Genomic DNA, 26,598 nt, shown 5'->3' with positions numbered 1-26,598 from the left:
ATTTACTGACTTTCATATAACTGGGCTTAGGTGATGTGTTTTGTTACTGGAAAGACTTCTCCATTTCACTTTATCTTCTTTCCATAAAGACAAAAACCAGCCTGAGATAAAACCACCTGTGAGCTGGCAGGCATGACATCTGTCTAGCTGTGTGAGGAGGCATTTGATAAAGCAGATCTGAGGGAAATAATGTTCGTTACTGCTCGTTACAAAAAGATGCTTTAAAAAAACCAGTAACTTTTATTAAGTAAGGTTCAGTGAAGAAAGCTCTCCAAAAAACATTTATTTTTAAAAAAACAGGAGACAACATGGAGTACAGAAACTGAAGGGTAGGATTATAACAAAGTCAGGACAAGCTATAGAAAAGACTGGGATAACATACAGAAAATGTCAGCAGGGATTTTCATTCCTAAAGTAGATACTTGAAAGTTTTAGCCAACATAACTATGTATATATGTGCATTATACTGTATATGAAGAACCAGCCAGCACCGTACATCTCAGGCAATATAAGAATTGAATTTAAAAACACTGAATCCCTCCCAGTAGCAATGACGTTCAGCAAAGGGAGACAGAGGGTGCACAGAGAAAGGGAAAGCTCTGTAAGTGAGGGACAGTAACACATGGGTTGATTTGCACACTGGAGCTGTTCATATCCTTAGACTCCCTTGCACCTTGATCTTAATTTCAGCCCATTTGCTCCAGCAGAGCTCTTTTCTCCTTGTTGACTTATGCTCAATTTACACTGACATGCCTTTTCAATCTCACTTCCACCCTCAACAACAAACGCAAACAGACTCTTCCCAGAAAAATGTAACTGTACAACAACACAAGAAAACAGAATCCACTGGGAATCAAAGAAAACTATATTACATTTCTAATCAACTCTATTAATATATTTTTCATACACAAGGCAGAAGGAACAAGTTCTCAGATGGTATGTGATATCAAAAGATACAAAAGGACTAACAAAGTAGTGACTGTGCTCCACCCAGTAAAGAACAACACGGATGGGCAAGAGGGAAAAAGGGCAGTAGGAAAATCAGAATTAATGCCAATATGGCATTAACCTAACAGCAAATATAAAATGTCTGACCTTCTCACCTTTATGGTAAAGATCACTTTAGTAGCCACCGTTTGGACAGAGTGATGGTGATGCAGGAACACTTGGGTATGCTACAATATTCCAGAAAGTTTATTGGCACAATAGCAAGTCCTAACCAAAGAAAAGAGATAAACATCTCTAATACTGTTTCTTCCTCATGATTTAACCTGAATACAGCTCAAGTATGAAGGAGAAAGTCGATGGAGGTAAAGATGCCCCCCTCTACCTCATTATCTTTAAAAACTCCTAACACTGAGCAGGTTAAGATGCTGGAGAGCAGCCCTTCTCCAAGCACGGACCTGGAGGTGTGGCAGGGCTGCCTTGCTGCCGGGCACTAGTGAGCTCAGTCTGTTTAATTCTAGAGAACACCATCTACGGGCACGTACAGAGAGATGTTTGATGAAAGGCCTAACAAGTGATCACAAGCTCTAGGAGCTTCATGTTGAAATTAAGATTATTTTTTTAAAGTTCTTCCAATCTTAAACACGACTAAAGAACGCAATGTATTTGGCACCACTGAAAGATTGAAACCTCATGTCTTCTAGAGGTATTCTTCAGTTTCATCACAAGTTATTGAGTCCACCTGTAAAACTCAAAAACATATGGCCCAGTTTATGTAAGAGGTCAGATTAGATCATCGTAATGTTTCTTTCCAGTTAAAAGTATACATATACACTCAAAACATGCGACTCCAAAGGAGATCAAGCCAGGGTTTGACCTTGCATTCTTGTTTAAATGAGTGACTGCAATATCAGAAACCAGTTAAAGTGCAGTTACTGGCCAAATTTGGCTTCAGAACAGAAATCTTTTAGTACTGTGTAAGTATTATGCTAAAACAACACTCCAGTTTGTATTTTAATACAACTAATTTGCTTACACTGATGAGAATCACCGTCTTCCATATTTACACTAATACTACCACAAACATATACAATCATTCTTCTAACCTAGCAACTTGCATTGGTCACTCTCCCTCATCACACACAGCATCATAAGTTACAAGTGTTCTGCACCAACATCTGTCCAGGGCACTGTCTCCTGTTTCAGCTGCATCGATAACCACTTTTTGTTAGCCCAACATGCTTCAGCATATTCTCACCTCAGCAAAAGCACAGTCGTTCCTTTTGTACCACAGAATCCGAGTAAAAGAACTTGACTATGATCTGAAATGGAAAGCAATCTACGCAGAACTCGGCGTCACGGGCAAGTTTGCAAGCAAGACGTGGACCAGCTCACCAAGCAGGGAACCAGACAACTGCCAGGAGACCTGGCACAGAATGCAGACCAAAAAGACCTTCTTGCCAGACCTTCCTAATGGTAAGCTTAGTATTTCTCCTAGGAAAATATAATCAGATGGCATTTGGCATACCTACCCAAAGGCTTAGGGTAAGAAGCACTGTAAGAGAAGCTGATAACTACTAAGCAGGTACTTCTAGTACATTAAGCAGGTAATTCTAGTACATTCAGTCTGATCAGTCAGAACACAGTCAGCCTTGAGACAAAAACATTTATTTTCTAAAAACACTTCTCATCCTCAGAATTGAACGTTACAATTAGATTTTGCAAAAGTGTAACCCTACACTAAGTAGCAGTTACTGCATTCCTTTGTCTAATAACACTTAGCTAAGCTAAGAAAAAGATATGTTATTAACACTAACCAACAAAGTCTTCTCGGATCCTACAGGCTGATCCAGTATGCAGAGCTACAGAAGAAACACTGCTGAAACTAGACAGTTGTGCTGAGTCTACCCCACACAATGGTGAAGCAGAACAAAATTTGCTAGCTAACAGAGACAGCAAATCTCAAGCAAAACTATTCACATCCATCTTCACTCTGTCACAGTTATAAATCTCCAGGCAATTCCCAGTCCGGCTTCTGCACCATGATAAGTGGAAGCCTCACTTCCCCCAAGTGCATCAAAGCTAACAGACCTACTTTATTGGGCAATTACCTGCTAGCTTTGATCCTACTTTCAAAGTCCCAAAGCAAATGCAGCTGGCTTGTTCATAAGACGGTTCTCACACAAGGGAGATTCCCAATAAACCATAGTATTTTTGCATGCAAACTGACTGGGGACCAACACACAGTTATCAATTACATACACACAGCAAAATGCTTGTCCAGTTTGTGCAAGGCTTCCAAGAAGGTACAGAATCAAAGGTGGGAGTAGTATATATCTCAAGGAAAACTGCTACAAGAATTTCCAAGAATAGTTAATTAATGCTATGTAAAAAGACATTTAGACTGTGTACTTCTACAATTTTCCTACTTAAAGACCTGGAAAACAGAAGGACCATAAAGCTAGCACGATACTAAGGTAAAAATAGCTAGGCATTGTCATTGCTTAGCAAAATTGTTTAACAAAATGAAAAAGCATCAGAAGATGCAGTTAGGAGCAAACTGGACTATTAGTTTGTACTCAGCCTCTGGACTAGGATAAGGATGCAACTGCTGTCATTCCTACAACAAAACATGATGCACTACACTACAGTGAGAAACTGAACCTGTTTCTTTGTGAAAAACAGGAATTTCTCTTTCACTTCTGATGTTGCTATCAGAAACAATCACTTTCCCTACCTATCTATCATAAAGTGCTACAGTAGTCTGCATCAGTCCATCTTCTTCCTCGAAGTAATACTCCTTATTGTCTCATAGCTCCTCTACAACACGTTTTTACTCAGGTAATCTTCAGGACTGTGATCCCAAGATACACAAGCAAGCTACTTTGCTATGGCCATTATGTAATATTAACATATCCCAATGTACCTCAGCAAACTAGAGCTCACCACTCACTCGAAGAAATGCAATAATTATACATAAGATATATTAGGGGTTCTTCAATAAAAAAGTTTATTTCCAAATGAGCTACTAGTGAGAATGATCAAATGACATTTCCATCAACTCATGGGTATTTTTCAAAAATATCCTCCTCCTGCTCACCGTAGATGGATGGGATGATAGATGCTAAAACCCTTACTTTGCTCTCCCTTTTGCTTCTTTACACCTATTGGAAATGAAGGCATATCTAGGCATTATGAATGTCAAGCTGCTAAAACATATTTGGTGGCTACCTCAGCCCAGTCTATAGAATTTCCCTTTTGATTCTCCCAGGGCTTGTTCTGTTACAAAAGTGCTACTGCACAACCAGTGCATTGACCATAAGCTCAAGACATCAACTGCCTCACATTCACCTTCCAAAAGCAGTCATCCCAGTGCTAGCAATTCATCTTCTAGAGCTAAACTTCAGGCTTACGTCTGGCAGGAAAACAGTCATCTCACCCAAAGAAGCAAAGGATAGGAAAATTCTCCAGCGTAACAGCAAGATCAAAAGTAGTTCCTGGAGGAAGCAGAAGATTAGATACCCGTTATCACTCAAAAATTGTCAGGGAGAAGTGGCAGACTGTTAGGGCAGCATGAATTGTATCTGGCACCCAATGTTATCAGCATAAAATATGTATTTGGACCAGGATTAAGCAATGGGTAAGCCACAATTGAGACAGAAGGCCATTTAACAGCATGGTTCTCACAAGGAAGCATCGTCTCACAGCTATGCAGAGCACCAGTGAGCTCTGGGAGAGCCATTCCTAAATGCAACATACAAACTTCTAACGAGCCTCTCCAAGGTCCCCACGCTCATGGTGCTCGAGGTTCCCAACAGCTCACAGCTCAACAGAGACAATCACTCCTGGTTTCACCTGGCTCCTCGCTCCAGGCCCCAACGCCCAAATGCTCACTCTGCCCCTGGCATGGCACAAAGCAGCTTTTACAGCCTAAATGATCAGGTACCTGCTTCTACCAAGACGAGTCACAAACAAAAGATTCAAAACAACAGATATGACAATGCACCACCAGGGAACTTCTTGAGAGTCCTGCACTGTGCCTGACACTATGCAGTGCACACAGCGACCTAAAAAGAAGTGTCCCGCGCTTTATCTGACACCTTCATAAATTACAGAACCAAGACAGCAAACAATGGCAGGAATAGACAGCCTGAACAGTGTTACAAAAGGTTTCTCCGTGATTTTCCCTCCCGGATGTCAATGCAATGGAAGTTATACTGTGACACAAGGTCCCAGTGAGTGAGCAGGATTGTTTGCAGCAATAACCAAAACCCTGCTGCCCTTTGAAGAAAGCAAACCTGGAACAGTGCCGTACAGGGGTATCATAACAGAATGATCTGGTCTTAGATAACTAATAATTTTGTGATAAGGAAAAAAAAATTATACGGATTTGCAATCAGTGCCTATAAACTTGTGCAAAGGTCTGTCTCAAGTTATTGCTAGAGTTAACTGTTATTATTTGTGACTTCATGCTTGTGAAGGAGCAAGTGAAAGAAATGTGCTGGAGAAAAGTTCCTATACATTACATGTCTTGACTAATAATTGCGTGACAGGAATTACGGAGGAATAACTGACAGGTAAATGTATTTTGTTTCGGTGTTGTGTTTTCTTCTTTGAACACCGAAGTTCACTTTTCAAGATCCTATTTATAATCAAATCCATCTATTCAACTCTATTCAAAATGCTACACCTCAGCAGCTCAGAAAACTGGAAAGAGTGTGGGAGTGGGCATGAATCCCTATGTGTGCATGGATCCAATTCTACAACCTTAAAAAGAACAAAAGACAACTGCACAATGGAAACAGCACCACACACACGAAGCAAACTTATTAAAGGCTATAAATGATGGAACTCAAAGAAAATCTTAAATCCTGAGGTCAGGAACCTTTCCTTATAGCTAACAAAAATAACAGCAGCATTCCAACACATACTTGGGCCAATACTAACTGTGCTACTTGAAACAATACCAAAAAAAAGCATAGGTTCTTTTTTTCTTTTCTTTTTTTTGGCTGTGCAGCACTCAGCACAGTGGAGTAGTGGGTTATGGGGAGCATGCCCATGCTCTGTGACAGCTGGAAGAGTCACAGTAACTATCCACTTTTCCCAGACAAACATGCTAGTCAACCTCTGCCTATGGAAAATCCGGACTTTCAAATAACAAAATATCTCTGTCTCCCTTAAAGATTTTTACCTGTCATCTCAAAATACATATGCCAAAATATGAGTTTGCAAACATGCTCTCTTGCCTGCAAGCAATGGTATTACTGTTTGTCCAACTCCCATCATATGGGTTTCAGTTTTAAATTGTTAGATCATCCCCCTGAAGACAGGGCAATTACAAAGTAAAGGCAGTTCAACATTTTCTTTTACAATTCTTATCTTCAGTATTAACAATAAACAAATGCTCGGTGCTTAAATATTAGCAGATTACATAGTTGCCACAGGCCACTGTGGGCATGTGACCTTCATTCTTGCTAAGGACCTGAACAGAAAGTTGAAGCTATCAAAGAGAGTACTTGGAAATAATTTGCAGGTTCATGTGGGAATACCAAATAATCCAACAAAGACCACTTATGTAAGGCAGTGACTGTAACACCAAAGGTTAATCTGCCAGTGACTTGCCACAACTCAGTCAAAATTGTTAAAGAGTTCACAATAATTCTGCATAATTTGCAAAAGTTGTAAGATACCTGACAACAATAATTAAAAACTTCTCATCTCCTTAAGAAACTGCGGAAACATTTCCAGCATTTTAATACATTTTAATTAGGAACTATTCTGATTTTAGCTTGAATGATTTTGGCTTCTTATCTGTGAGCCTATTTTATTACACATATTTGCATAAAGCAATAACTGTTTCATTAAAACATTAAATTTACTTCTTCTGCATAGCCCTCAGTATATTTTTATGAGATCATTTGGTTGCAGTGGAAATGATGATGATGTCAAACTGAGCATTCTGATTTAAAGATAGGAATTTAAAAAAAAAAAATCCTAAAATTACTTTCAGGCAGGTATGTTTAGCAGAGAGGAAAACAGAATTTAATCAGTTTTATTTGCCAAGAAAAGGATTTCCATTTTCTTTGGGGGCACTGCAGTTAAACTAAAATCTAAAAATGCCAGACTAACCAAACACAGAGTAGAGTTTAAGATACTAGAGAAATTCTAGCACTATTCTTTCAATATCTCATTAACCAGGAGTTCTTCCATTTCATCCCTTGGACACTTGGGTTGATGTCAGCACCCTAGCATCACCAAACAAATTCAGAGCAGTACGTCTGCGGTCCCACAGCATGCTACTAGTATCAGATGACAATGTAGTTCCCTTTTTGTCATCAACTGTCAAAAACTTAGTAAAATTCCAAAAATTTCTTTCTGACCAGTTGATCGAGCCCTTTGAAATGCAAAAAATTAATGCTTTGCCTCATGAAAACGCTGGGTGATCAATCAGTGGTTACTCCTCACATCTTTCAGAACCTGTGCCAGCCCAGGAAGTCTTCAAACAGTGAACAGAAAAGCCAGGAGACCTCATGCTAGTTTTCATTATATATATCTTTGTTTAATCAAACTGTGGGTCACACACAACAAAGTACCCTCAGGCTTTCAAAGCCACAAAAGAATTGTAGACACATATTCTGTATAACACTTTCTAAAAACAGTGAAGGAAAATAGTGTATTTGACAGAGTCTTTTTGTGCATACTTTGCTAAGCTCCTTCCATGATTTTCAAAAGTTCAGTGCCCTCTTTCCCTCCTTCCCTCCCCACCTACCCACAAGAAAAAGGGAAAAAGCTGGTTTACTATCCTTAACTTGTCAATGGCACATAGAATAAGGAACTATTAAGTGCTATTTTAATTATACAGTATTTGGGTTGAATGTTTACACACTTGAGAATTAAGTATTCTGGTTTGGGCTATTCTCATAACTGGTTACATGTAATGAAACATCAAAAGCAAATTGTAAGAGGTTTACAGTCATTATCATTTTTCTTTACTGTGAGAAGAAAAGAGAAGCCCAAAACTTTTGTAGTACAATGTTCACAATGCAGAAAAGACTGAACCCACTGCTTCACACCAGTCAGCCTTGAAAGAAAAAATGTAGACCAAGTAACTGACTTGGGCATGTGAACAGAGTAAAAGCAACTGTAGAAAGTTTGTTGTTGCCATGTTTTTCTTCCTTTTGAACAGCATCAACATGGGACTAATTCATGATCTTTACAAAGTAGTTTCCAGCTAGACTGACACACAATGGCAAGCAGCGTTAGACAGGTGAAGTGACAGGAAGGAGGAAGGCTGACTTGATGTCAGTGACAAAAACTATTTTAATGGAAATGTGAAATTATTCAAAAATTTCTTCCCCTAAACACGTGAAGATTTCTCTAGTCAGATTCAGACTGCACAATGGGCGGAGAGCAGGAATCAGCCAGACGCAGTATTTTCACATTCCGCATTTTTTCTACTGGCTTTTCATACTCGGTGCCTCACTTAAAGGCTTCTTCTGCCAAAGATCTGTTAAATCAGTGATGTTCCATCAAACAGTAGTTGTCAAACATGATAAAGACCTACAATAATAAAGTATGTGACCAAGAGGTTTTAGTAGCCGAGGATCCAGGGAAGAGCGGAAATAGGTCACATTTCCAAGGCACAGAAAGATGACAATAATAACAAATATCTTGCTGTTTGTTCAGTAATACTAATTTTCAGACCTCTTTTCTTCTATCCTAAAATCAGACCTATGTATCAGGTCATGCGATGGATGGATGTGACAGGAAAGTCACGTAACAAAGGACAGATGATAACGCTTGACTGCAGAACACACCTTTCAATTAAGTCCTTTAAGTAGGGAGCCTCCCACCCTGCTACTGGTACAGGACAACATCCTAGTCTCTCTCCCACACCGTAACATCAGACACCAGATCAGAGACTCGACAAGAAGCTGTAGTGGGCACCTGGTGTAAAAGAACTGCAGAAAAAATGCAAAGCAACACCACAAACACACAAAAGTAGGAAGAAGCATTAAGGCAGGAGATCTCATTTCTCAGTGTAGGAAACCATGTGCGCACACGTTTGAACACAGACCTCCAAACCAGAGTTGTGTGCACAGACGTAGAATCTTTGTGTCATGATCCTGCTGACGGCCTTTTATGTTTTGGAGATGTTACCTGCATTTTGATTAACACCTATCAGTCTTTGATGAAAGATGTAGTCAGATGCTGCTCAAGCTACTCCAACACTGAATAATTTGCTCTAATTCATTCCTTAAAAAACTAATCTAATTTACTGCTTTACGTAAATCAAGTGGGCACATTTGCTAACTTCCCAGAATTAAATATCCATTGACTGAGGCAAAAACCCAAAACCCCAAATAAATGATGGTTCTATTGGCTGAGAGAGTTCAGGGAAGTTGGGATAAGAAACAGCAACTTAAATATGAAGACAATTAGAATTTTTTTGTCCTACTGGCTGGATGATTGGCATTTGGCTTGGGATCATCCTTGTGAAAGCACCCTCCCCTGTTGACTAAGTGCACTTTTAGGCAGTATGCAAACACTATCAGGAAGAAGGTAGAAAAATGTGTGCCCTTCTATGACTCCATATTCTGAAATCTACAGATGTTTTTTCCAGTACACAACATCAGAAAGAAAAACAAAGAACAGAGAGTGCTAGTTGTTGTTCTCTCCTCATCTCCTTGCAAAGCCCACACTAAAAAATGACTCCAAACTGCCAAGGAACCTTCTTTGAACCTTCTACTTCCTGAGAAGTTTAAACTTATCCTCTCAGATAGAAAAGAAGCTCGGCTCCAAGAAAGAACGTTTTTAATGCTTCAGTGAATAAAGATCAGATAGTATTCACCTACAGAAACTGAAGTATGTGAAAAGAGAAATACAAAATTGTGCATGAAACTGGAAAAATCTGTGGTCAATGGCATTTTATACAACAATCTGAATTCCAGTAAATCAATTTCAATTACGAAGGAAGTACCAACAAGATTACAATGTAACAAATGGAGAGAGAGAAAGAATAATCTCTATTGGGGAAATAACAAATGGAATTCAAATACATCAAATCACTATTCTCGTCCTTTTCCTAAAGTTTTCAGTTTAAGAAAAATTTGTTCAACTATATCAGAAATATTCAGACTTTGTTCCCCTATACTTCCCTCCCTGTGCCGTTCCACAACTGCTCAGAAATGGTATGTTTTAAATTTGTTCAACAGCTGTTTAGCTCAACAGCCAAGGTTTTAATACTCCAGAACACTAATTACATAAAGGCATCTGAAGGAGGAGGGAAAAAAAAGTCAGCTTCTATCTGTTTATAAGGTTGGCTAATAACTATGGTCATCTAGTTACACAACACCTTCTTCTGTATTCTAGCTTTGGAATTAAGGTTGCTCTTTGCAATTCTTCAATTGCCCTAATCATCAAGGACATAAAAATCATAGTTGTAAAAAGCACACGTATTACTCTTCTGATAGGTCCCCATAATTGCAACAATAGCCTTTAAAAGCCTTGGAATTTTTATACTGATGAGAATTTTTTTTAAAAAACTAGACTTTAAGAGTTTGCGGGTGTATTATCTTCACATGGGATTGATTTACGGTGGGACCTGAAGATTGCAAAAAAATTAAAGACTACATGCTAATACCCTTCAAGTAAAACTATTTTCTTAATATTTCTGGTTTGAAGAGAAGACATAATCAAGTTCCAGCTATATAATTTGTGACTAAACTCAATATAACCTAACGATAGTTCTACAGGTAACTACAACTCTAGAATTATCATTGCTGGCTTACCAAAACTTAGACCTTAGCAGGTCAATTTAATTCTGTATTCTGGCAGCTTTTAGAAAATAAGATGGTCAAAAAGCATTTAATGTGCTTTAAAAAGGTCAGTTTCTAAAAGACTCTTCTTCAATTTACAACATATCATTAACCATTTGCCTCCCTGCCTCAGTCTGTTTTGCTGTCAGACATTTCTGTCCCAGATACCTGAGAGAAGGGCTGGAGAAGTACATTCTTTATCTGCTTTCTGGGAAGCACTGCACTTCGCAAAAAAGGTGATCCTACATGTCTGAATAAAGATACATGTCTGTGCATTTCTCTCCACATTACATCAAATTTAATTAATCTAGCAGGATGTCATAAGATGCAGTGTTAACATCTTTTTTCACTATTTGCACCTATTTTTAATCAAAGAGAAGTAGTAATAATCCAAACAGCACTAATATGGCTGGGAAGTCTTCACCTGTCACAAGGGCAGTTTGCAGAGCAAGAATTAACAGTTTCAAGAGCAGTTATCTGTCCTATTCACAGCCACCTAAAATATTAACAGTAAGAATGCAAAAAATGTGGAAAGACTAAGGAGACAAGACAGGCTCATAAGAAAATCTGCAACATCTGCTGAAAACAAGAGGCTATTTGGACACTAGTTGACTGAGAGCTTGGGTGAGAACCAAAATCATCTCATCTTCTCAGCTTCCACAGCAAACACTGTGGTGTAACTATGCCCTACCTAAAACCAAATGAAGCTCTAACTGATGGCAAGCCCCAGATCCTCCAAAAAGCGTACATCTAAATTCAGTAAACTCAGGTAATGGTGCTTGAGAAGGAACACAAACTGTCTGACATAAGAAAGGCTGCTGCGGGGACAAAAACACACTCTATCCCACAGATAGGAGATGTGGAGAGTAAAGAAAATGTGTCACTTAAGAATGGAAACATATTTTAGAATAACTAAAGCAATCACAAGCTGCAGTGGTACTATTTATTACAATAAACTCAGATGGGATAAGTTTTCCAAATATGATATCTGGGTTAAAAAAAACCTACAGTGATGACTTCCACAAAAGGTCCCAGGTGCCTGTTCCCAGAGGGATATAAACCTCCCTTCAGCTCTGGTCCACAGCCTTTGAGATTGGGTCTCCTCCTGAAGAGATGGGCAAAGCACCAACATTATTTATGCCAACATGGGGTGGCTGGTAGGGAGCAAGACTGTGCTGATGTGGAGGTCATAGTCATAAAGGCAACAGTAACCTGAATCACAAATGCATGAAACCCCTTTGTAGTTAGGTTTTAGATTTTGACCTATATACCTTTTAATATGGATAATTCATAAAATGTCATAGTGCTTAACAATTCATATGTGTATCAATAATTCAAAAACTACCAAGCTAAGAAGAAAACCATAAGGATTACTGCATCACATGCAAGGTTCCATCATCTTCACCACTAAGGTCACTCCCCTTTCCCACATTTCTAAAGGGAGAAAAAAACTTCAGAGAGTTAGGATATCCTTTCACCAGCTGCCTGAGTCCTACAGGCTAAGACTGCAAGTCATCTTCTGTATGTGGTGGTGAGCTAGAACTGATCAGCACTGTTAGAAAAACATGTCGGGACCAGGTAGGCTAATCAAGACAAATACAACCATAAACTTGCCTAAAACAAGAGGCAGTTATTCCTTCTACAGCAAAGTCAGCTCCCATTTGAATACATAAATAAGCCAATCAGAGACACATCTTTTAAAAAACAAAAACAACACAACATTAAACCATTTGCAAGGGCAGTCTGATTTTTTATTTCTGCTTCCATGGAAAATTCACATCAAAGTTTTCCTTTTAAAAATGCTCCTATCAGTCCAGTTACCGAGCTATACAGAGAAAATGTGACAAAAGACTTTCAAAGAGTTTAGTACAAATATTTAAGAGAAAAATGATGACAAAGTTCTCTTGGCGTTTCAGTTCCATTTTTTACTTTCCCTCTTCTTAACATTTAAACCTACTGTTGCCCACTGGCATTTAAGTAACTAGTGGATACATTAGTTGACCAATTAGTTCTATGACAATCTCACAATTTTGCCTATGCAAAACCATGGCTAGGTTCTTACACCATGCCTCTTACGTTTAGGGAAAAAACCCTAGTACCTCTATGGTTATCCCATCATGAATCAACCCAATAGAGGGTTGTCAACGAACGAACCACCTGATCCACAGAAAACACCATAGACCTAATTTTGGTAAAAAACGAGTCTTTCTCATTTCTCTGCTAAGCAGTGGAAAATGCAAAAATATTTATAAATGCAAGGCAGTAAATAGTCCTATGATTATAATACAAGACAACCCTTCACAGGTTTCCAGTTTAAGGTATTTCTATGCTCCGTGCTACGTTAGAGCATGCCGTCTACATAACTTTATGCTGCTTTGCTGTGAACCATATTAGGGAACCGCTCTCACTTAAAGCAAACAAAACTAATTTATATTAAAAAAAAAAAACCTGGGCTAATTTTGCCAAATCAGTTACCCACTCTAAGTCACCCTGGCACCATTACATTACCGTAGTATTGCTATTGAATGTTTAGTGATATTCAAGTTGAATCACAGCTTCAGGGTCACCACTGAACTAAAAACACAGCAACCTGGTGGTTCAGGAAACAAACAGGTACCTCTCCATGCCAACCCAACCAACAGAAGAGCTATGTGAGTTCAGCCCTGGCATCAGAGCAGAGAGACAATCAGTTCAGCATCAGGAAGGCAAAAAAGGCAAAGAACCAGTCCGAGAGGCCTGATCCAGCCTAGTCTAGGACTCCAAAAAAGAATTAATAACCTCCTAAAACTATGGAAGTAGTGGTGACAGTAAGAAGATTTAAAAATTATTTTAAAAAGGTTTGGCTGGGCATAAATCTGCCAAACTCAATGCTCTCCCTACAAATAAAACGTGTGTTTGTGTGTTTGCAAACTCCTTTGCTCAGCCTCTGAGGGTCAGATCCATCAGCACATTCCACTACCTCAGTCACAGCATGATGCAAAAAACCAATCCATCTACGAGCAAAAAGGCACATGCGATTTAAGATTTTTAGGATTTCAGAAGTTCCACCAAGGTGCACATCCAGAACCGCCGCAGCCCTGGCTGAGCATGTACAGACATTTCAGACACACTGACCAGGCTTCCCCACTCCAGCCCAGCAACCATGCATGCAACACATCTAATGTGCATTGGCAGAACTGTGTTAAGCATCAAGCACAGCAACCCTCTGAAACCGTAGCAGGTGGAGGTATCATTCATGCAAAATGCACAAACTCCGCTGGCAACAGAGAACCCAAATCTCCACCCTCCCAGCCGGGTGCCCTAATTGCTAGCAACTCTATCGGATTCTGGCCCACTGCCCTGTCCCCCCAGCATCCCTGCCTGAAATAGAGATGCAAGCCCTGCTGTTTGAAGATCCTTCCGGGAGATTCCTATCTTTTTATTTCCCACTGGCTGACTTAGATGCTCCCTAGTCAGCATGCTGCCTGTTGCGATACCTGTTCCTGGACACCTCAGATAGGTTTCCTAATTTTACTTCCAAAGCCAAATGGATAAAATTTAGGCATGGAGATGTTGATCTAGAGAACACCAAAAAGTCGTCTTAGCCTAAATTCCAGGTTCTAGTTTTCACATTGCCAGTGAGTAAGGCAAATCTTTAAGGAGACCCCAAGAGTGATCTTACTGGTGAGTATAGAAATAGTTCTTGCAAGCTGCCTAGGCGTGCAAGAGATCAGAAGCATATGAATCCAGCAGCTGAGGTTAAACACCTCACAAGCATCCAACAAGAGGAATTTGATCAGGCTTGTGACAAGCTCTATTTCTTCTGTTTCTTCTCTAAACGTACATAGTCTGGTGTACATGCATGCACTTCTCCACTCTCTCTCAAATGTTTCTTTTTTTCCATCCTTAGAGAAAAAGAAAAATGCCGACAACCCACTCCTTACAAGCAATTTCATCCTTTAACACACTGGGGTTTGTGCAAGCCAAGTAACATTTTTGGTAAAGAATATAATTGCAATTGCACGTTTCTAAGGTATTGTAAATAGCATGAAATTATTTTAAAATGTTATGAAAAATGCATTTGCAGTGTTCCTTTAAGTGTTTTAACAAAGCTTCCGTTGAAATTGCTTTATTCCAAAGCAATCGAAGATAGAATATTTTTATAAGGTCCTCTTTAACTCCCTGCAAATGACTGAGATACAGATACTTTCCAGAAAGAGAACACACCAGAAAATACGTAACCTTACATTGTACTAGCCACAGTTACCTAGCACCATAAAACATCAGCTGCTCTGTTTCTGAAGATTGTGTCGTAGCTGAAGCAAAACAGCACAATTAGCAGAGTCACAGTAGTGCCCAGAGGCCTTATGCAAGTTTAGGTTTGGTGCTGTACAAACATACAGGCTCTATTCAGTACCGTCAAGCCATTCTATAGCCAAAGCAGCAGCAACTCCACAGATCAAAAGCAAAAATGAAGCTAAAATTAAGCAGCGCGTTCATGCCATCTTCCAGGAAATACGGTATCACATACCTCCTTGTCATACTCCTTGGACAACATAGATAAATAAAATAGATAGTGGCCTAAACAAGCTGGTCAGAAGACACATTGTTATCATTCAGGGCTGTAAGCTTGTCTACGTTACAGGATCAGGAGGAGTGCCTCTAACGTGTCATTTGAAGCACACTTGGAAAAGCTTCTCCAACCTCCTGGGACACAAAGCTGCATAGAAAGAGGAATTCATTTCCCGATGTGGTAAGATCCAGATAACTTAAAACACTTTTCAGCGGACATCACAACAGACGAGACGCACATGAGGATGTACACGTAACTGTGGGGTCCAGTCACACTCTCCCAGAGCTATACATGAAGCGAGGTCACCCTGCGATTCCTCTTACAGGGGCACCATAATGGAAAAGAGCAGGTTTCAAAAACTTGTTAAAACCACTGGCAGTTGCAACATGCAATCCCATCAGTACTTCTCTAACATATTAAAGACATAAATCAACCTCTTTCACCACCTCCTCTCACCCCATCCGTGCTCTGATACAGAAAGGGAGGGAAAATAGTAGTACAAAGAAACAGATAAACTCAACTAAGACAAAAAACCCAGTGTAATAAAGCTCCTTTTCAGGGTAAATCGGCAGTCACTGCAGAAGAGAGCTGTATGGACTTTTTCCACAAGAGAGTCACTCTGCAAGTGGCTTCCCTGGGATTATTCTTGCCAGTGGGTCCCATAACTCGCTGTGCACCTTGTGGGATTAGGACTCAAGCAGTCCCCTAAGGGTAAACGTCACAAGCAAAGACTTGTGCGGTAAAAGAAACCAAATGAAACTAAACACATAAACAATGGCAAGGAAGACAGGGAAGATGATTTGCTTTCTCTTCTGTTTCAGTTGCACTCATCATGCATGCTATTTTATACTTAGAAAAGGTTTGAAGTTATCAGCATTCATACAAATTCAGCGTCCCTTTATCAGGCAAATTCTGGTCTCTTAAGAATTCAAGATGTCATAAGCAGCATAAATACACTTTTTTTCTGAGGGGGAAAGTGGAAAGAAGAGTCTCATGATACATAAGGTATTTAAGAATTTACACACTTATGCGCAGTTCCAAAATGTAATTACACATGAGCAAGCACCACTGGACCTGTATAGACTATCAATAGCACTTTCCATGTGGATCTTACATGGTGCTATCACATCCAGAAAAATTACCACGGTGCCATTAAGCGTCCTGACACTATTAAGTCTACAGTACACAAACTCAGTGATGCTTCAGGGAAACAGAGATTCCTCTCTCCCTGCTCACCAACCACTTTCCCCCTACAATTTTGATCTCACTGAGTGGCTGGAGCCTGTCCGTAAAGGAAAAGGACTCCACTCCTTTCGTGGACACAGTAGCCCATCACGATGCTAGGATCCCTCACCTGTTCCTTTCTGAGGGCCCATCAAATCCACATGCAATGCAATGCAATTCTTCTCTACCATTTTGCTGGAGGAAGGGAAGAATGGCATCAACGACGGCAAGAAGAGTGAATTCCGTTGTTCCCAAGCACATCACACCCTACTGCTAGCACAGAGGAGAGGAGCACGGGAGAAGGAGCTGAATGAAGAGGCACGATGGAGCTGGATGATGCACAAAGGAACACGCTGGGTATGCACGATAGCAAAATAACCGATGTGGCATGGCTGCACAGCATCTAATAGTTTCGGCATTGTTTGGAATCACGTTCATTTAGAATTGCATTGCCATGGTGTTTGTATTTCAGCCATTGCTAATCCAGACCTCATTAATTCACATCGCCCAGTGCAGGCATTGGATCATTTCTGCACACAAAAAGGCCCATAAAGCCAGGGCCAGCAGCATCAATCCTTCACAGAACTCCAATTAATTCAGTCAAAGTGATGCATCTTGCAGGACTGGGGTGTTCAGTGAAAAATGTCCGACTATACTAGCACCAAGACATACAAGGAGCCTGTGATGGGGACTAACTATTTTTGAAATGACCAGGTTTAGGATTTTAAAGGTAAATATGGCAGTAACCGGAAAGAACATGTAACTCCACTGATACAGCTTCCATAGTAAACAGCTCCAGAAAAACACAAGCAGAAAGAGAATAAAAAATTGTTAAATATACCAAAACTGCATAACAAATTTTCTTCACTTTGCATTAGAAACATCCCAAATATTGTCATGTAAGTAAAGTCAGCAACAAATCTCTTTGTGTTACCTTATTGATATATTTCTGACAGTCAGGCACCTGTTCTTCAAAAGACTTACGCATGCACTTAAAATTAAGCATGCAAGTAGTCCCACCAGGTACTGATGTAAGGTTCACACCTTCACTTAACAATCATTTTACAATTAGCTTTTTTAGCATGTGATATTTGTGTTCACGTTGTTGATAAGACAATAATTTTTAAATAACTTACACATTCTAGGTAACGGAGGCAAACAGTATATGCCCAATGGATAAAATTCACACATGCACCAAGAAACAATTACATTAGAAAAAGAGATATACCACAGTATTTAAAAATCATCTCCTATATCAGTACTGTGCAGTTCAATACAAGTATCAAAATTTATTCACATGCTATCCATAGCAGAGATAAAATTTAATGGGGTCAAGTGCTTCCATGCTAAGCCCACAGTTTTTACATAGTTTCTCAGCTTTAATTTATCTACTGAAATTATTCAAGTTTGGAATTTTCTTTAATGCAATTTTTAACTGTTTTGATGCAGCTTAGTTGAATGTGGTGAAACACAAAGTTTAAAAATATTACATATACTAGCTCCCATTATAAATATCAGTTTCTGACCTTATGTTGAATGGACAAAGTAGCACAGGGGCAAAGGCAAAATCAGCTATGGAAAGAGGTCTCATTGAGAAGTCCCTTAGAACTTCCCACTGAAAATAAGGTTATATTTCACCAAGCAGTAGGACTTTAAAAAGATAGCAAGTCACACTTTGCACATGCATGATACAACAGCTATGCCCAAAACTGTGTAGCAGTATCTGGACCAAGGGTAGCTTATATTCACTCAACAGGCACAGTTAATTTTGCTGTAAGATACACACCGGGTGAACAGCAAGGGGCATTAGCTAGACTATGTAACTTCTCTTTAGAAGTATCCAGCTAAAGGGCAGAAAAACCATTGTGATTGCATTGTTAAACACTCAAAATGAAGAAATAAAGCATGACACACTATATAAAACATCATTATTGCTCTGTACGTCCGTTACCATAAAGACTTTCCGCATAGCCTGTTTTCTCTGCATTTCAGAAAAAGAAGCCAGTACCTATGATGGTAATTTAGTTACCAATGGGGTAAAAATCTACTGGAACATCTCACCCGCAGTTTTTACTGGCAATTTGTACAAATATAATTTACAGTGAGTTTTCACAAAACACTTTCAGAAAACATTTTCAAAGATTCAGAAAAGACACTGATGTGCAATATACATTGTTTGAAACATTGTATAAATTGTAAGACACTGAGTAACATACAATGAAGAAAATTAAATGGCACTGTAATGGACATTAAAGATTCCATGCATAAAAGCTTTGCCCATTTCTTGATACCTGAGTGCTTAACTATGCAGCTTTAACAGCATCCCATTTGGGTTTTCCTTTTGACAGACTGAATTCCTAGAGTCTGCTTAAAATGTCAACATTTGAAATCTTGCAAGCGAAGAACAATTACATTCAATCCCAAAGACTCATATGCCTAAAAGGGGCATAATTAAAAAATTAAAGGAAGCGGTCATGCAGGATACTGGCAAGGAAAAGGTACTGAAGGGATTTTAGAAAAATCAGTCAACTCACCAGTCCATTGTTTGGCTGAGGTGAAAAAGGCAAACATTACTGAGATGCATCAGTGAGGAAGTTAGAACACAAATCAAGGCCCGTGCCTGCAAGCACATGTGAATAACTTCAGACCCAGAAGCTCTTCACGTGGCAAAGTTATTCATATGTGTGCTTGCAGAACCTGAGCTCAGACGTTAAGAGTACAAAACGCTTACATTTTGCCACTGACTTCAACAAAAATAGAAATTAATCTGTGTTTAACAGCAACTATTTCACCTCAAGAAGATAAAAACCCTTCAAGTCTCACAAGGTAACTTAATAATTAATCCATTCTAGCTGCTCCCAGCTCTACTTTTCTTTTTTTAAAACATAAGTCTCAAAACACATTCAAGCCTGCAGAAGCTATGCGAGGGCTGTAAACCCTGCAGTACAAAGTGCTGTATCTCTGTCTTGCAATGCACCAAGGATGCCTATGACACTAGTGACAAGCCATTATTCTTTTTACCAGGTATCTCTCCGCCAAGCTTGACGCAATCGGAAACATACTACATACAATTCAGTTTCTCCTTAAGTGTTGAGTCTTTTCAACATATGCTTGTAAAGATTTTGGTGATCTGAACTGTGTAATAGGCCAAGCCAAAAGAAAAATGATCCCATGGAAACGTGTAGCATGGAGCACACATGCATACCGGATTAGACAAACACTAACTAACATATGCAACATTTTTTAAGTGTATGTGAGTAGTACAGATTCAAATGCATTGTGGATTAAGAACTGCTGCTCGGAGAAGAAAGCTAAGTAGATGGTTCATAAATTCAGTGAATGGAAGACTTTTAAGTCTTTTAATACCAAGAGTTTGGTAAGATGTAACTGATGTGCTGTGTGTATGGACCCGTCGGCAATCAAAAAAGAAAAGCTAGGCAGGACAGCTAAGATTTATAAATAATAAACATAAGATTCGGGGATGACTGTTTCATATACCCCAGCAGTGGCATCATATGTTGCCCAATCCATTAAAACAGTATGCATTTCAGATAACCTAAGTTCTTAGTGAGGAAGGTGTTGACAGGAGCAGCTCTGTTATGGACTCACTGAAATAAAGGAGCATACAACTCCGGCCAGACTGAACACATGTACTGCTTTGTGTTGTTTGAGGAAGTTTTGTTTTCTGATGTTTTCTCGATAAAAGTTTCATCACTGACTTCAAAAAAAGCAGGATGTGGCCCAATTTTTTTTTAAAGTCTCAGTATTCGAAAAAGAAACTTAATGAAAGCCTAGTAGTAAGTTTTGAAACACCAACACCAGATATAAATTTATCTGTCATTAGAAGTGGAATACCTATTTTTATATGGCCTTGATCCAGCTAATTGCTAATTTTTTTTTTCTGGGATGCAAGTGTGTTATTAAACAATTGATAAAAGTATTTCAATCCATTTATTGTCCTGAAATGGCAGAAAAGCCTAACTAACAGGTATCAATCTGACAAGAAAGCCCAGAGACGTGAAACCAGTTGGAAATTATAATCAAAAGTGAAAACAGAAAGTAAAAACAGGTATATGGAGAAAACAGGAGAAAGAGCAAAAAAGGACCATCACGCTAAGGCCTGCAAGTGGGGCAGAGCCAATATCAGTGTCCGCTCTGGCCACGGTGAGCCCGACAACGTCCTGACCTGCCAGCTGCTGTCCCAAGGACCCACCGCATTCTCTCGTCCAAAAATTAGTGTATGTATTACATGTATGTATGTGTATTTTCATGCACCTATATGTTGTGTGTGTCTGGCGGGGTGCTTACCGAGCACAGCTGGGCCTAACAGCGCTCGGTGGAGCCGCGGCCGGGCCGGGGTGCGGGTGCCCGGCAGGGCGGTGCGCGGGCCCCGGCGGCGGCGGGCCGGCCGCACCGGTGAGGGCCGCACCGAGCCGCGGCGGCCCCAGCATGCCGGGACCAGCCACCTCCCACCTCCCCGGCACCGGGAGGCGGCCGCCAGTGTCACGCAGATGGTGCATTACAAGCAGAGAGCAGGCCCGCTCCCCGGGGCTGGCAGGTGGGGATCCCCACCGCGCCGCCTCTGTACCCGCCGGCACCGAACCCCGCCGGCCGGGGGGGCCGCCGCCGCGGACGCTCGGCGGCCCCGCAGCCCACCTCCCTCCTCCCCCGGGGCCGGCGGCGAGGGGCCGCGGAGCCGCGAGGAGGAGGAGGAGGAAGAGGAGGAGGAGGAGGAGGCGCCACCCGCAGAGTTTCGCCAAGGACAGGCCCGAGGTCAAACCCGGCAGCCGCCCGCCTCCCGCCGCGGCCCCTTCCCCGCCGCCAACGGCCACGCTGGCGCGCGCCGAGAACCCGCCGCCCGCGTCGCCGCCGCCCGCGCCGCCTCCCCGCCCGCCGCCGGCGGTGACTTACCTTGGCAGCCATGCTGTGCCCGGCGCGGCCACCCCCTTCCCGTCCCTTCCCTTCCTCCCCTCCCCTCCCCTCCCTTCCGACCGCGGCAGGCAGCTTCCCCGCCTGCGCACCAGCCCGCCAGCGCCGGCCGTCACCACTCTCCCAGGCACGGACGGGGCGCTCGGCGCTGCCAGCCCATTGGCTGCACCCCGGCCGGCCCGGCTGCAGCCCGCGTGATCGCCCGGCACGGCCCGGCCCCGCGGGGGGCTGCGGGGTGCGCGCTGTGCGCTGGGCGAGGCGAGGCGGCGGCAGATGCGGCCTCAGGCACCGGCGGGCCGCGGGCACCGCCTCACCCCTCTGAGGGGTCCGGTTTACCTCAGGTTTCCTCCTCGGTTTACGGCCGATGGCCTAGCAGCCTCCGAGTCGCCTCAGAGGGACTCCGGGCTCCGAGGGGCCCTGCAGCCCCTCCGGCCGCTGGAGAGAGCCCTGAGTGACCGGGCCACCGATTAGTTAACCCGAGGAAATGCCTCCAGCGTGTTCGGAGGACGCCGGGGCGAGCAGTGGAAGGATGGCAAACACCTTCACAGCAGCCACGCTGGTGTTGCACTTCTTGGCAAACCCTGCGGTCTTGCCCAGAGCTGTTTTCTTCCCTCCAAGTCAGGCTGCTGCTTGAGGGATGTTTCATCCAGTTGCTGTATCCCAAGGCTTCATTCTGGGATGTCCCAAGAACGAGCCGTGCTTTTAATCAAATTGTGTTAACGCCGGTTTAGTTCCTAAGTCAGCGTGAACGTGACACGTCAGCAGCCCCACTAGAGTCCACGGCTGTACCCAGGATGACCACAAGTATGGCACGCTCGGCCTCACAGACAGTTTGCGGACTGTCTACAGACAGCCTGTCTGGGCATGTTTGGCAGCATACCATTTGGCATGCAGGCCCGTGGCTGCGACCAGGGCAATCGCCAGCCCTGCCGATGCCTGCTCTGGCTGGCCTTGGGGCTTCTGGCTCCTGGGGGGATTTTAGGCTGGCCTGGGGTTAGTAGTGCAGACAGGGATGTGCATGTAGCTAAAGGTTGCTTATAAGAGTAGCTCAGGGGTGAGGTTTTGCATTTATAATTGGGTATCAAGTTAGTCATAGCTTTGAGGTGGATCTTCCAGCACTTTCCCTAAAGTGAGTTTCGTAAAGATACTCAAAAGGCAGAGGATCTCAAAGACAGATTTATTACAATATAAACCAGAACAATTAACTAATTAATTGTGTTTAATTGTCTTAGAGGGAGACAGTACAGAAATTAAAAGGATTCATAAATGCATTTGCCCTTTCCCACTATATATCTTTGCAGGATGGCTCTTTTTATGTTTGTTTTCAGTCCAATGAATTAATAACTTTCTGGTTTTCAGCAAATTATACAGTCTCTCCTCTGTGTCCCTCGGAGGTTTCTTCCATCACCTGTAAGGCCTGGCAGCATATCTACTTCTTTCGCTTCTCAGCAGTCTTCCAGTCTCTGCCTCTTGTGAAACCCTCCCACTTGCTGGATTCTTTTCCTTTTCTACCTGCCCCGCATCCATGTGCCCACTGCATGTGGTCGGCCGTTCTGTGAGACAGCACAGCCTTTCTCTTCTTGCTGCATCTCCCTGACCTAGAAAACAGCAGTTACAGCAAAGCAGACTTGGAGCCTTCCTCCAGCCACACCTGTTCAAATGAACACAAAAACCAGATTATGTAGTGCCTATCTGCAAACAACTAGATAAGTAAATACTGTCACCTTGTCATAAATGAATAGATAATAGCAGTCCATTTATAAACAACAAAAAACAATCTGAGATTATTTTAATAATACCACTAAGAAGAGAAAAATTACGGAGAGAAAATAGCATAACAATTGTCTTAGAATACAAATACAACATTCTGTGAATATACAGAAGACAGGATATTTAGATGTGAGGCTGAAAGTCTGTCCTATTGAGCTGTGAAAACAGGCTTCAATGGATTTTTTTTTCCATATTAAGACTGCTAAGAAAATTACTACAGGTCTCATGTTATACTGCCACGTGGTCTTGAGCCAATTGCCAAGGAAAAACACAAGCAAAAAACCTGCCTATGTTTCAAGTTGACTGGTGGTGAAACTCTGGCTGGAAGGTCATTACCTAGCTTACATGAAAACCTGAATGCAATTAGCAAAAAAGGTTTGGCCTGGCAGGTCTCTGACTGTGCAACAGGCCCGAGCTCCTTATCTTCATAGAAAATGCAGTTAAAGCTAATGTTCACTTTTAAAATGACATGTGATATGATTCTAGTAGATTACAGCACTCTCTTTGGCTACATAGGCAACTTGTTTTCAAAGTCCAGTGTTGACTGAGGTTAATTTAGGCCCATGTGTCATACTCCTTTCAGTATGTTTTAACCACAAAGCCATAGAGTGCTCTGGGGAATAGAGGAGGAACATTTTTCATTCTTTCTAGTGAAGATGTGTCATTGTGCAGAGGAGAATCCAAGACCAGCTGGACTGGAGAGAAGCATGACTCTTCTGTATGGTAAAATGCAATGGGATGAGGGTAAAATTGTGAGTCAGTTTTTATTACAAAACGTATAAGCATTTCTTGGAGAAGTTAGGAGATTGTGTCTCCTCAACCAACAGCTTTTTCTGTGCCTTACACGTAACACTCACAAAACAGAGCACACAATCATTCCAGGCCTCCCCTCTGCAATGAGAAACGACCTAGAGTTAGCTCCTTCTTGTGCCCTTTTCTGATACAGGGCAGCTTGAGTTGGTTTGTACATATGGGGATAGGTTTTGCAGGAAGAGCAAAATAAGCCACAACCTAGTATCTGGACACTGTCCTTGAGGTGAAGAATTAGGCTTCGATTGTTTTTGTGTAGAAGAGAGAATGAGACCTGATTCACTACTTGGTATTTTAACTATTAGGGTACTGTATAGCAGGCAACCGTATCTCAATAGGCACATATGATCTTTGCTGAGCTTATAAAAGATTACCCTGGGGAGACTGACAGCCTGGGGCTTGTGATTTTTTAGACTTGATAAAGGACTGATAAAGGATCAACATTTTCCTATTGACTAGTGCAGGGCAGAGCTCAATGTGCTAGCTATTTTGGATCTTATTCTGACATTCATTACTCTTTGTATGATTTCTCTTACAACGTTCTGGATTTTGCACTGGCAGACAGATGCCTAAAATGTGGGCATTGTAGTATGTAGCTTAAAGGCAAGAAAATATCTTCTTGGATCTGGAAAGATCTGAGTGCTTCTGGAGAGATCTGGAGAGGACTGGATCTGGAAAGATCAGAACTGGAAAGATCTGGACGCACTGATTACCTTGGTGAAAGGCTGAGGTAAAGCAAAGACTGGCCCAAGGCCCTCAAGACCTATGATACTCTCCAAATTATTGAGCTCTTTTCCTCAGTATACCTTCTGTCTGCTCCACAACATAGTAATTGTCTTCCAGACGGCTTCTTTTGTGTTATACATACAGCAGCATGGATAGCGTGCTTGCTTGCACCAAGTATGTCTTCCTATAAGTATAGCTTATAGTAGAAATAAACATGTGGCCTCATTCCTAGTGGGAAAGAGCTGAATGTTCAAAAGAAATGAGCACAAGGTTTTCCTGTTTAACTAGTTCTTAAAACTCTTTATTTACTCCTCTCCCTCAGTAAAGCCTCAAGGAAAGTCATGAAGCAGTATCCCCTTTCTTACATCAAGGGTTTGGTTGGGTTTTTTTTGTTGTTTCTGTGTTTTTGTGTTTTGTTTTTTTTTAAGAAAGGATGTCTGGCTGATGTGAGTTAGCACATCAGTTTTAGTGAGTCTTAGCCAAGAATTTGTGCTCACACAGTAGGCCTAACCCTGAGAATTTCTCTAATAAAATAAAGTATGACTCAGTTTGAATGAATCATTCACAATTCTTCTTTCTCTGTTTGAAGAATATTCAGAGCAGATTATGATTTCCTCAAATTTATTTGCTGTTTTTCTGGTTATTTTATAACATTGTCTGACGATTGTCAATGTTTCCCTTTTTGCTGTTGTTTTTTTAACATATCAGACATATTTGTAATTTAAACCCTGTTGTTTATGTGTGATTGCTGAGGAGGTCAGCCAAACATGATCTTGTTTCCTGTTCCTTAGAACATAAGATTTTCAGATACTTTTACATGCATGTCTAGGATTCATTGTCTATCAGTGTTGCTGCCAGTGAAAAACCACACTGGTCATTTAAATAGTTCAAGGAAAAGTGAGCATAAAACCAACACATAGAAGTACGAATTCATTTAAAAATCCGAACAAATGGTAGTATATTTTCATGGCTTTTCCGTCTCAAAATACGACACTATCCCCCACTGTGTGTATTACGTCTACCAGGAGAAAGTGGAATTCACAAAGTTGGAAGGAGACAGCTATGATTCTGTCTTACGGCCGATAATGGCATTTGCATAGACATTACTGTTAAAATGGAACAGTTGAAAATGCTGTACCAGGGCTATGTTTTAGAAATGCATCTCAAATAACTCAGGAAACATTGGTGCTGATGATGAATAGAGGGTTAATTCTTCTGTTGGTGTAAATCAGCATAGCTGGTAGATTTGTGCTGATTTACATTGGTGAAGCCCAGAAAATAGAGGGACTATATGACAAACAAAAGATGCTATATTTATTTCATAAGTGAAAAATACTTCATAACTCAGGCACAGCATTGGCATGAATAAGTTATGAAAAATCTTCACAGCCAAAAGAACATAATCATCCTTCATGTATAACAGATTTGTTTATTCTGTAAAGATTCATTTCAGTTGATTAATTATCAGTATCTGCTGATGGTGGAGGTAACAAGCCATCTCTGATGAGAATCATTTTGGGACATGCTCAGAATATTTTATCACTTAGCACAAGTTGTGTATGCTTAGAATATTTATCATACTGTGTACTAATACTATCACATTTTTAAAGCTAAGTACTGAATGTAAATTATATTACAGATACAGGAGTTACCTATATTTTTCTTGTTTTTTTAATAAGGGGGATATAAAAAAATAAATTAGAACACAATAACAGTTGTGTTTGCATGTCAAGTGCTGAACTGTGCTGCTGCATTAAATCATTGTTATTCTGAACCAGTAAAAAATTTGCATAAGTGCAAATGCCAGCTCCTAACAATACCATC

At 41.1% G+C, this 26,598-nt stretch overlaps 1 protein-coding gene across 2 annotated transcripts in view; it reads right to left on the bottom strand.

The window, feature by feature from the left end:
* Window positions 1–21,542, bottom strand: part of SLC25A13 (solute carrier family 25 member 13) — a 102,531-nt gene extending 80,989 nt beyond the window's left edge. Inside the window, exons 1-2 of one of the 2 annotated variants that reach the window (XM_075143709.1) lie at window positions 21,451–21,523; window positions 19,074–19,159 (exon numbers count right to left, since the gene is read on the bottom strand). Coding sequence is in view for 1 of the 2 variants with exons in the window: in XM_075143708.1 (XP_074999809.1) it covers window positions 21,451–21,462 (12 nt within the window). In the remaining variant the exon portion in view is untranslated. Of the gene's footprint in view, window positions 1–19,073; window positions 19,160–21,450 lie in introns of both variants that reach the window. The other variant, XM_075143708.1, reaches the window with a different exon arrangement.
* Between the last annotated feature and the right edge of the window lie 5,056 nt (window positions 21,543–26,598).

Source organism: Calonectris borealis, chromosome 2 (genome assembly GCF_964195595.1).
Source record: "Calonectris borealis chromosome 2, bCalBor7.hap1.2, whole genome shotgun sequence".
Taxonomy (NCBI): Eukaryota; Metazoa; Chordata; class Aves; order Procellariiformes; family Procellariidae; genus Calonectris; species Calonectris borealis.
This window is presented reverse-complemented; position numbering and strand designations above follow the sequence as displayed.